We start from the raw sequence: 13032 nt of genomic DNA, 5'->3' as shown, positions 1-13032 counted from the left end.
AAAAAAAAAAAAAAAAAAAAAAAAAAAAAAAAAAAAAAAAAAAAAAGAAGTGGAAATTCTAATTTAGATTACATAGAAAAATTCTGAGACATCCAGTACTTGTTGACTGAATGAAAGTGGTCTGGAGACCAACATTCATTCCAGGGTACATGGTATAACTTTCAGCTAAGAGAAGCCTCCACTCTAGCAAATCAGATCAAATCAAAAGTAAAAATCAATGTAATGTTACAAAATGGGAAATCCATGTAACTGAAGAAGGAAGAGTTTGATACCAAGTAAAAGTCTCTGATATTGATCTCTCTCTGGTTAATCTTTTGTTAAGATTAATTATGGTACTGATTTGATGTTTTTGTAAAAATTGCCTGGAATACAATTCCCTCAAGCAACTAGGTTGAGCCCTGAAACTAGGAAAGATTCTGTTCCAACCAATTATCCATTCACTTTCAGAGGAGCTTTTAAAATGTATTTTGTTTTAATAAATGCATTTAAGAGGCATGTTCAATCCACCTACACCCAGAATCTTAAGCTGTCTCACTTCATAGCTTCCATTTTACCTCCTATCCTATCCAGGTTCTTTCAGTGAAGTTCTGGCGATTATTTCAATAATATGTTATTACAAGGACCCTTCTCAAAGCTTGGTGGCTTACTTTGAGGACATACACGCAAACACACGTACACACACCCACAATCTCTGTTCCTCTCGCTCTTCCTCCCTGGGGTTATTCTGACCCAAGCCATACTCACAATGTTAGTGACATCTGGAGAGGCTCCGTTCTGCAGCAGAAGGAGGACAATGTTCAAGTGGCCCATGAAGGCAGCCACATGTATTGGTGTGAGGCCAGACTGCGAAACAAAGCAACAGCAGTTTTACTCCTCTGCACCGGTGGGGCTATGGGGCTTCTTCAGATAAATAAAACTTGAGTGAAGAGGACAGAAGATGAGAAAAAGGAAAGGGAGGAAGGAGTAAGAGAAAGAATGCTTTGTGACTAGCTAAAACATTTTTCTACCTCTGTTATAGCTTGGATTGAAGCCCCATATTTCACCAGCAGTTCCATGACTTTGATGCGGTTTTTCTTGCAGGCAATGTGCAGTGGAGTAAAACCATTCTGTGCAAAAGACAATCAAGTTAGTTGAAAACATGCAGAAACAATTCTCACACAACTCCATGCTGGCACATTGCAGGCAATAATGTTACATCATCACATAATGTTACCATTTCTTCATTCCCTGTAGGTGTTGGAATTTGGAAAGAAAAATGGTGATGTGTTCCTGTAGGCACTGAACTTCACTTATGTGTGGTGGGCCTGTACATAATTCTGTTTGTGTGTTTATAGAGAAAACAAAAGTGAAGAAAAATACACGGTCCTTCTCTTTAAAGAAAGACAAATAGACAAGCAATTATATTTTAGAAGTTCTAAGATGATTTAAGGTATATTGATTGTCCTGGTTAGTAAATGACTTGAAGATGAATTGAAGATAAGCATATATTCTTCTGAAGGGTCATTTCTCAGAGCATAAGAATTATTCATCTACTTAAAAAATCTAAGAATATGCTGCCTTTCTAAGAAATATTTCAACTTTGCTACCACTTTCTTTATAAAGGGTATATTTCAAGTCAGCAGAAATCATTATGTTGATCAGTTTTACATACAGAAGCTATATTTTTTCATCATTTTTATAACATATATGCCAATCAGATAACTTTTATTGCACAAAGAAATGACTGTTAAGTTCCTGGATATTTTCCAGAAATGTATGGAGAATTTCTGGGATAAATGCAATGAGGTAGCTCTAGGAGTAAAGAAACGTGGGGAAGAAGTCTGTCAGGTACTTTCTAACTTGGCGAACTAGGCTAATGCCCAGGAATTGGGGCAAATTAAGTAAAATGTGTTAAATGGCCCCATGCTTACTCATCGTGTATTACATTTTTTTTATTTCAACAATGTTCCTTTGTTACTTCTATTCTGCCAGCTAACATTTTTGCATGTCCCAACATGGACCAATCATCAGTCAATGTTTTTACACACTAGCAGTTTTCAGGAAAGCATATGGTCTTACTTAAGCTGATGACTTCTTATTTTTCACAATAGAGTGACAAACATAATTAATTGGTTAAGTCATTTCCCCTGTTTATGAGCTATACAACATGCCAGATGTAAATAGCCACATGCACATGCAGCACTTAAAATATTTGCAAATAACAGGCTGTGATATTTTATAAGCTTATTGACCACTATCCAATTAAAAAATTAATGTTTTTGACTCCCTAGAGAAAATGAATGTTTTCATATAATTACATATAATCTGGAAAATATATTCATTTCCCATGAAATTATCAATAAATTGATTCCAATGGAGAAATTCTCATAAAAATCATATTTAATATTTGATGATTCTAATGAGGGTCTCTCAGCTTAAATACTGATTGTCCAAAGACCAATTTTCACAGACACAAACCATGTAAACACATAGAAAAAAGGATTTACTTTTAGTTTGAGAATTAGGAAAAAAGAGGCATAAATTAGTACATGTCTAATACTTCCAATGATTCTTGTTAGAAAATAAGTGAAAAAGGAAGATTTATTCAATATTAGAACTGGGGAGTCATAAAATTGCTCTAGGGACAGCCTCTTGCAGTTTTCTCTCCAGCAGTTCCTGAAATGGTGTATATAAAATGCTCCCTGAAGCAATAACACACTAGGCATAATGTTTCTATTAGCCTATGGTTGAGTAATCAAGTCAACAAGGAAAATTTTCAAGTGAACTCTTCATAGGCTTACATTTTATACCCTCTTACATAGTCAAATATATTCACCATTAGTTTTTTTCCAAAAAGAGATTAATAAATTCAACTTTTCACACTCGTGTTCTAACTTTATCTAGAGGTATCTAGAATTTATTTGGTAATCTCCTATTTTTCAACTTCTATTTTCCATTTAAAACTGCTTATCACTCCAAAGGTTTCATATCAATCTGTTTGCAACTCACTAGTTTCAGAAATGTCACACTGGTGTTCTCTTAAATACATCTTTGCTCACCAGCATTTGTTAGCAAACTATAAAGGTATGAAGTAGACAGGCCGATTGTGAAGAGTGACAAATTTACCAGCATTAACTACATATCTGTAACCATGCATTGCTGGTGTATGCACGTTGGTCAATGAATGTGGGTTTGTTTGTCTCAATCTGTATTCAGTAAATGTGGACTGGGCCAAGTTTACCAGGGCTCTGGCATTCGGATTGGCTCTCTTGTCCAAAAGGAGTTTGGTTACACGGTAGTGGCCACAGTGCGCAGCAACGTGGAGGGCTGTCAGGTAGTCTAGGGTGACATCATCAACAGGCGCCTTGTGCTGTAACAGGTGCTTCACACATTCCACGTGGTCTCCCTGGGCAGCCATGTGTAGTGGAGACAGCCCATTCTGCACATTAAGAGAAAACAAAATAATGTCAATTTCTTTTTCATTAATTTCAGGTTCCAAAATACAGCAAAGTTGATGCTTGATTTCTAACACAGTTAGTGGCAGGGGAAAAAATAATTTCCATTTGACATCAGAATATACAGCAGACTATATTTGGTAGAGATGGGCACTAAGAGAACATTTAATTTCATAATTATACTACCATAGACAAAAATGCAAATTAGTATGTCTGTCATGAATGGTATGTGTGACAATTTACTGGCAATTTAGCCTGATTTTACAGTTATTAGGGCAATATTAAATACAGAAAAATAAATAATAGCTAATGCTTAAGTTATTGATATCCAACTCCATGCATAGCAGTCTGCATTCATTTAATCTCTCTGCCTGCATTTCTTATAAATACAGAGGGAAGCGGGTGAATGAGAAGTAAGTTCATTTACAAGAGGTCAGGGAGGTATGGAAACTTTGATCATCTTTTAGATCCATGTTGCTGTGAAATTTTACGATCCCTTTTTCCTATAGTATCAGGAGACTTGAATTGGACTTGGAGAAAACAGGCTGGTAAGAGCTAGAAGAGTGTGAGACAAATGTGGGCCATGTGCCAATGACCTGACAACTTTTACATCTGAGGGTAATCTAAATTTGTCATCATTAATATGGACCAAAATAGCTTTAGTCTTAATTCTAGAATAACGTCAACAGCAGGAACACAAGACAGCAGCGTAAAGCACTGTTCATCAGACTTGGTAAGACTCTCATTTTTTTAAAGCTAAATAAATAAACTTTCAGGAAACAGTATGTAAACTTAGGAAAAAACTAAATTTTAAAAAACAATTTGCCTATTAAAGACATAGGACTATTGTCTTTTCTTAACAACCAAGTATGACCACTAGAAAAAGGATTGTTGGCCACGTATCCAGTTTGGCGGTAATTACATCCAACAAAGCAGAAATTGTATCTGGATACGTTACCAGAAAAGGCCCCCTGCCCAATATTCTCAACAAGGAAGGTGATTTCAACGGTGAGGGACAACAAAAAAAAAGCACATTAATTCTTAATTGTGGTAAAGTACACGTGACTTATAAATTATTCATATATTTTGAAATAATCTTCATTCATAATTATGCTTTCATATTTAGAAATTCATTAAATAAGTTTAGAAAAGGAGGAACAGGCTGATGAGAAGCCATTTATGCATTGAGGGGAAGATAATTGTCAAGGACAAAGTGTAGAAGAAATTCAAGCCTTGATGACATTTGGACTAGATTGTTGCATGTTTTTTTGAAAAATTGCCATTCATTGATGCTATTTTACCTATTTGATAGTTATTTATATGGAAAATAAAATATTTATAATCTAGTCTTTTGTTCATTTTACACATATTTACTTAGCACCTACTCAAGCCCTGTTCAAGTACTGTGGATACAGCAGGGAACACAACAGACAGGAAACCCCTGTCTTCAATAAGGTTACATTCTAGTGTGGAAGCCAGACATACAATTTCAAAATAATAAGAATTAAAGTATATAGTATGTTGGATGGCCATCAATGGAAAGGAGAAAACAAAAACACAGAATGGCCTAGGGAGTTTGTGTACATGAGTGCAATTTTGTTAGGATGTCCAGAAATGGCCTCACTGAGAAGGTGAGTTTTGATATGAAGGAAGTAAGAGAGCTAGTTTTGTTGACTTGGGGGGAAAAACACTTGAGACCAAGAAAAGGCAACTGCAAACATGCTGTGTTGGGATCATAACTGGCATGATTGATATCAATAATCAGTAAGGAGAAGAATGTGGTTTAAGGCGAGTGAATGAGGAGGATAGATAAGAGGAGGAATTCATAGAGGTAAGAGACTTTTACTCAGAGAGACATGGGGTGCTGTTGGAAGGTTTAGGGCAACAGGATTACTCTTGCTGCTGTGCTAAGAATAGACTACATGGACAAAACTCAAAAGAAGGGAAGTCAATTAGGAACCTCTTACAGTCCTCCAGGTAGGGTTGATGGTGACCTGGAACAGAATGGTGGTAATGAGATTGCTGGCAAGCTGCTGACTTAGTGATACATTTTGAAGGAAGAGGTGACAGTGTTTGGTGACAGAATGTGGAAAATGAGAAAAAGAAGAGTCCAATATGGCATGAGGTATTTGGCCTGAGACCTGAGAAACTAAAAAAATGAGATGGCCATTTGTTGAGATAAGAAAGCTAACAGGAAGATTAGGTTGAGGGGTGGGTATTATATCCAGTGCTTAATTTTGAGTTTACTAAATTTGAGATGCCCAGGAGACATCCAAGTAGCAATGGTGAGCTGACATCTACATATGGAATTCTGAAGATACACACTCATGGCACCAGCATACAGGTACTATTTAAAGATAGAACTGCATTAGATTTCATAGTAAGTGAGTGCCAATAGAGAAAAGATACACAGACTGAGCTCTGGAGGTTCTAACGTTCAGAAACCTGAGAGATGAGGAGGAACTAGTAAAGGAGACTGAGAAGTGGCAGCTAGGAAAACAGAAGGAAAGTCAGAAGAATGTAATGTCCCAGAAGGCAAATAAAGAAAGTGTTTTGAGAAGACAGGACTAAGCAATCACACCAGATGATAGTAACAGGAGAAAACGTAGACTACATGGGTTCCAAGTCATGTCACTGGATAGATATGGAGGTGAGAGTGTTTGGAAATTCTCTTCCAATTGCTTCAATTCTCTCAGTGTTGTGGGAAATGAAGACAAGGAAAGAAATCTAAGAAGTCTGAAGAAAATATAGAATGGTCAGATAGGAGGGATTGACAGTGAATAGACTTAAAAAACAGAGTGTGATTGTCAGGCAGCATTACCAGCGCACTTGAGGTTAGCAATCATGAATGTAAAGTGAGCACAGTTAGTGTGGCTGGGCGTTTCCTGTAGCCACATTTGGTTGCATGAATATGAGTTGAATTTAACTGAGTGAAATGTAGGTAGTATGAATATGTAAGAGTGTAGCATAAATGACTATGAAATTTGTGCCTGGCAGAGGTAAGGGCACGATGTGAATGAGGAAGAGTGAAACTGTGACTGAAAGTCCCAGCAGAATAAAAGAATTTCGGAATTGGGGTTCTGAAGAGAGTGAGCTGAAACACAGGAAGGGCTGGCAAGAGGGAAGTTAGACACAGAAATTGTAGAAGGTTTACAGTTACCAAACTGAGAGGCCAACTTAAAGAATTATCTACTGCTCTAATCAAAATCATTAAAGTCACCAAGAATAAGAAGGGGTTGTGGTGAGGAGTCACAGTTTGCTGAAAGCTAGAATTGACAAGGAATGAGTGGGGTGACACTTAGATAGTTGCTTCAGAAGAAAGAATGGGTGATTTAAACCTAGGAGTTTTTATGGAAGGTAATATGGTTTGGCTGTGTCCCCACCCAAATGTCATCTTGAATTGTAGCTCCCATAATTCCCTTGTGTTGTGAGAGGGACCCAGTGGGAGACAACTGAATCATGGGGGCAGTTTCCCCCATACTATTCTTGTGGTAGTGAGTAAGTCTCACAAGATCTGATGGTTTCATAAGGGAAAGCCCTTTCGCTTGGTTCTCATTTTCTTCTCTTGTCTGCCACCATGTGAGATGTGCCTTTCACCTTCCGCCATGGTTGTGAAGCCTCCCAGCCTCATGATTGTGAGTTCCTCCCCAGGTGGAATTGTGAGTCCATTAAACTTCTTTGTAAATTGCCTAGTCTCAAGTATGTCTTTATCAGTAGCATGAAACGGACTAATACAGAAGGGGAGGAAGAATAGTCTAGCATTAGGCACCTATGCCATTCCCAGGAGAGCAGTATCCCCTCACTTTAACCTGATTAATTCATCTTCTCTGTGTTTCTTACCCTATACATATCTCTATTTTTTATATAATTATCTTTTTTTTTTTTCTATCATGCCCACTAAATTCTGAGCTTCTTGCAGCTATAGATTGTGTATTATTCATCTTGATGGTGCCTTAGTGACTAGAACTCCTGCCTGGCAAATTGTATCTATTCAGTATTATATAATATTTGGATGCATAAATACATGAATATAATTGTACACTCAGAGACACTTTATGCAAGATCCTTACATCTGAATGATACTTGATTTTACAGGAAGGACATTAAAAAAATTCCATCTAGGTAACCCACCATCTTCATCAGTGATATGACAATTACAAGCAAACTCTGCAGATAAGATTATTTTATGGTTTGTAAAGCTTATCTGCCTATTTTCAACTTGATATTGGTTTTTGTATTGGTGGTAACATGATTGGTCTGAAATTTTGTTATTTCCATTTAAATTTCAATGTTTCTTTATCAAAACTTTCCATAATTATCTCTGCATCACCCAGCCCAAATTGCTGCATTTTAAAGACAGATCTATACAACATTCACAGTATAGGTGTGAGAATAAAAATAATGCAGATAATTATTTCTCTTCTTCATATATTACTGATTTGAAGCCACTCTTTTATGGCATGTAGGCACATCTTTACAAACTGAGTTCATTTTACACATGTCTTAAACATATGGGCTAGTTTTGTTTCAAATGATTTCTATTATATATAAATTGAAAAATATTTGTTTGTGTCAATTGCCTTAGTTTCTTCAGCTTACTCTAGTAATAGCATTAGTTGATACCAACTCTGTGGTGGGGGGGTATGAGGTGGAATGGAATAGGGAGAAAATATAAGAAGTGCCCTTTGTCTAAATTTGTGTTGTATTTAAGGATCCAAGGTTGCTGCGTATCACATTAATCAGTTCTGCATGAGTATCTTCAATTCGTGTCTCAAAATATTTTCTGATAACCCAGTGTAGGGTTGGATAACAGAGAACTATACAATAATAAAAGCATTTAAAATACATTTGATATTGAAAAATCTTCAGCAAACCAACTCACAGTGTGGCGTTCATGTATATGGAAAAGTGCTTCTCCCACATATGAGCATATTGATAAAATGAGAGTGAAAAGTGCTAGATGTAGTATGTCATAAAGAAAATATGCTTGTTTAATAGTTCTTTGTAGGTGGCCTATTGCAACTTGTGCTTTCCAAATCACCTCTACTAATCTTCAACATAATCAACCAATACCACTGTTGAGTAATTATTTTTTATTAGTATTGCCTAAGAGATAAAGAATGAATAAGCAAAAAGATTCATCTTGTGTTGCTAATTGTGCTGCTTTAAAAGATAATTTTATATATATTTCACAGTCATCTGAGAGGATTATAAAAATCTAGACTCAGAATCTAAGAGATATTCTCATTTATATTTAATATACAGATGTATTCAGAATTCCATCTGCAGTAAGAATAACAGATAAAAATATAGAAAAAAACTTGAAGGTACACATTCAATACATCTTAATGCATATATCTGTTTATTTTAATAATTTTAAATGGTTTGATACATGTTCCTATTCCTAGCACACAATTATTAAAGAACTAGAAAATGCTTGGCTGATGCTTCGATTTAAAAAAGAATAGAGATAATATATCAAGTGACTTAAAGATTCCTTAGGATCCCATCTTACTCATAATGACTCACCTTAGTCCTTGCCAGCAAGGGAGCACCCCGTTCCAACAGAAGTTCCACCACTTGGTCATGCCCACTTCGTGCAGCACAGTGAAGTGGTGTCAACCCATCCTGCCAAAAGAATTGAAGAATTAGGCCCAAGTTCACTTTAAAAAAAAAAATCCAAATTTCATCTATTTCAACTATAAAGAGGGAGTTCCTAAACTCAATCCTGATCACTCAATAAATCTGTAATAGAACTGCAATTTGTTAAATGACCAGAAAGAAGATGAGTGACAGAGAAAACAAGTCAGAAAGACATCTTGACAGTGAACAAGAAAGAGAAAGGAAAAGACAAACAAAACAGAGACAGGGAGAAAGCAAGAGAGATCCCCTGTGTGGATGGAGGGTCAATGGAATGAAATTGGCTTCTGGTCATGTGTTTGCGTAATCAAGAAGATGGAAAAGCAGAGTATGTGGCATTTGTTGAACTTTAAAACCCTACTCACTGGAACCGAAAACAGGGATTATATTAGGTTATACTGTTTTCATGTTGTTTGTTCTAATATACTTTTACCTAAAAATTTTTCTTAGTGTAATTTTTTCATATATGTTCTCTTTTGAATTGTCACCACTTACATATGTTCTCCTAAAACGCTCCCTAATGCTTGTAAAAGTGAAGGGTCATTTTTTAGACTATTTTAAAGATTTTCACACATATATTTCAACATTTTGGAAATCACATAATTGCTTCCCAAAGATGAACTTTATTATTAATAAATAGAACTCTAACTTAATCAAATAAAATATGGCAGAACTGTATGCTATCTTATTTATAAAACTTTCTGATCTTAACACTTCTGGGATAGCCTCTGATTCCAGAGCAATCCCCAATGCCTTCTGTCTTTTATATTTTATCTCTCTTTAGGGTGGCATGGCCAAAAAGCAGAGTGGGTGGGAAATGTGAGGCAAAATGTAATTAACGGTGGGCAAGAAGCGAGAGAGAAAATGAAATACTGAGTACGTAAATTTACTGGTGATTTGAGGCTGAAGGAAAAAGAAAAAAAGATTGTCCCAAGGACAGAGGTGGAAGAGGTGGGTAAATCATAGAGAATGGATGATGAGCAGTTAAGAGGATTTCAGCAGTTTCTGATTTATCCAGAACTCGAATGGCCTCTTGTTTGTGTCTCTACTTTCAGGACTATCTCTCCAGGTTATGCTTTACTCCAAATAAAAACAATTCCTCTGAATTGCAGCATTCTTTCTGACTCAATGCTGGGATTTCTGTGCAAGATGTCTTCTGTTTGTCCCTCCAGACCCATGCTCTACCCTTCTGTGCTCTGCTCTGTGTCCCAACACACTGGCCATTCTAGGGGGCATCAGTGAGCTGTCTTGTCCTCTGGCTTCCAACTGGGTTTGACCAATGCAACAAGACATGAAAAGGACTTCGAGAGAACTCCCAAATTCGGCTGTGTGTCTTTACCAAAGTTGACCTTCCTGCCTTTCCACACAATTCTCTCCTTTGAAGTTCTGGGGGCCTCCTACACTTCTCACTTTTTAGGTCTAGCATTGGTATTGAGTACCGCTGTTACTAGCCCCTGGGATTCTACACTGTCCCTTGTCCCTTTCCTACAGACTACACAATATTATAAATAGACCCTTCAATAATCTCTAATCAAATGATCAAATTTGGGCCTCTGTTTATGGCTAGGATCTTGACTGATAAAGATTCTTTGCTTTGTGAAATCCGTTTAACTAGTATGAAGATATTGAATAACCAAAATGGATTTTGCAGTTTTGGGTACCTAAGAATTAGCATGAAAAGACCGCCTTCTCAGAAAAAATTTTAAAAAGTATTTAACTACTGTAGGTGAAATGCTACATTATTTTAAAATTTGCCAGACAGGAGCCTAAAAGAGTTGTTCGGGCAAAGTGATGACAATGATTACACTTTTGTATCCTGATAAAAGCACTCTGTAGTGGAACTACAGAGCATTAGTTGCTACATAACTTACCTAACAATTAAGATAGAGCATAGTTTCTCAAATGTATTCTTGGTGAGGGCTTTGTGGAGACCTAGGGTTTGAGAAATCCCACATGGTGAATAGAGGCATCATATGTAACAGTTCAGTGTGTGGACTTCAGAACTGTGGAACCCTGCAGTGAATCTCAAATCGGCCACCATGGGTGAATCTCTCTAAGGCTCAGCTTCCTGATACATAGAGTGGAGATGATGTTTCTCACCCTATTTAACTTGCAAGCCTTGTTTGAAAGATGAAGGAAGGAATGCCACCTTACATCTTTTTTAGAAAAAGCAGCATATTGCTTTCTGCAAATTACATGAAATAGTCTTTGTGTAATCATGTTGAAACCTCCCAAATACTCTCAGGGTAACAATGGGAGCTTTATGGAGCACATTTAATATACCCACAAGAACATCAAGGAAAAATAAGGATTAAATTAGTTCTAAATCCTACATTTAATGATGCAAGGTGTCTGTCTTTATAAGATGTGTGAATGATGACATCAAATTCAAGTTACCCAACAGGCTCAATTTGATTAGATATTGAATATTTTCTAAAAAGCACATTATCAAGTTAATGCCCCAAAAAAATTACTTTCAAGCTTTTGTATTCTAAAACCCTTTTACTTAAATTCTTAACTTTGTAGTTGCAGGTTATGGGTTTTTCCCCCTTCCAGAGACCCCTTGTGTTTTCTGTTTTTTTTTTTTTTTTTTCTCTAGAATCAATTCTTCACACTGATGTACTATCCACCACGATGTGGATAATTTTGATAAAGGTAGATCAATCAACACTGGAGGGATGCCATTTATGTAGTTTCTTTATCTTTTCATATTTCCCCCCCTTTCTGCTTGGGTCATTCTTTCAACAATGTATCCTGAAGTTTGTGTATTCACGTGGGTAGGCTCTGCTGATTACCAAGCTGTGTGTCCCAGGTCAAGCTACATAATTCTGCTGAAACGCATTTTTCCCTTTGGTAGTCTCATTTCTCAAATGAAGATCTCCATATATTCTCAACAATAAAATAATGCACACTTTATAAGTTGTTAGGAAGATAAAATAAGATGATATTTGTAGAGTACTTAGCAGGGTGCCTAGAACAACACATGCATATGACAATTGACAACCATTATTATTATTGCTTTAATTATTACACCTAATAACAAGTAAGAAGGGTGTTTGTTTTTCCCTATGTATTTTTTGTTCACCATCCTTTAATGTTTTGTACACTTTTATTGTTTGCATTGAAATATGTTTTTTAATATTTTAAACATAATCCCTATATGGGGTATCACCACATTTAAATGATAAAGAAGCTTAAAAACAACAAAAAAAGAATAATGCCTTAATAAAGCCTAAATTTATAATTGCATTTTAACTAGCTATAAAATTTATGTTTTCACATTGAAATGAGGTCTTTCAGATACCAGTAAAAGGCTCTGGTGCAAATGTCTTAGAGTTTCACATTAGATAGTAGTCAATAATGAGAATGCCAACAAGATGGAAAATGTCTCAATGATTGCCAAAATGGTGGTGAGAGCCAAGAAGTAACTGTGGGTAATATTTGTTTTTTAATTATCCAAAAGCCTCTATAGATCTTGCTATTCTCTAGATAATAAAACCTTATGAACGAGAAAATAATGAGAAGACCAAGGTAAGATCCTTGACAGAATATGCTAAATTCAGAATATTTGTGGCTAATTTAAATGCTGGGGGAAATTGAGATGTCAATGACAAAAAAAAAAAAAAAAAAAAAAAAAAAAAACAGAAAACATAATACTTTAAAAACATTCCAGTCGGGCGCGGTGGCTCACGCTTGTAATCCCAGCCCTTTGGGAGGCTGAGGCGGGCGGATCACCTAAGGTCAGGAGTTTGAGACCAGCCTGACCAACATGGAGAAATCCTGTCTCTATTAAAAATACAAAATTAACCAGGCAAATGCCTGTAAACCCAGCTACTCGGGAGGCTGAGATAGGATAACTGCTTGAACCAGGGAGGCCGGGGTTGTGGTGGGCTGAGATTGCACCATTGCATTCCAGCCTGGGCAACAAGAGAGAAAACTCCGTCTCAAAAAAAAAAAA

At 36.4% G+C, this 13032-nt stretch overlaps 1 protein-coding gene across 1 annotated transcript in view; it reads right to left on the bottom strand.

The window, feature by feature from the left end:
* Positions 1-13032, bottom strand: part of ANK2 (ankyrin 2) — a 241025-nt gene that overhangs the window by 127045 nt on the left and 100948 nt on the right. Inside the window, 4 exon segments of the mRNA XM_017847754.1 lie at positions 745-843; positions 1008-1106; positions 3221-3418; positions 8964-9062. Of these exon segments, the coding sequence (XP_017703243.1) occupies positions 745-843; positions 1008-1106; positions 3221-3418; positions 8964-9062 (495 nt within the window).

The sequence above is a fragment of the Rhinopithecus bieti genome, unplaced genomic scaffold (genome assembly GCF_001698545.2).
Source record: "Rhinopithecus bieti isolate Rb0 unplaced genomic scaffold, ASM169854v2 scaffold_947, whole genome shotgun sequence".
NCBI classification, from domain to species: domain Eukaryota; kingdom Metazoa; phylum Chordata; class Mammalia; order Primates; family Cercopithecidae; genus Rhinopithecus; species Rhinopithecus bieti.
Note: the sequence above shows the minus strand (reverse complement) of the source record. Positions and strands in the feature narration are given on the sequence as shown.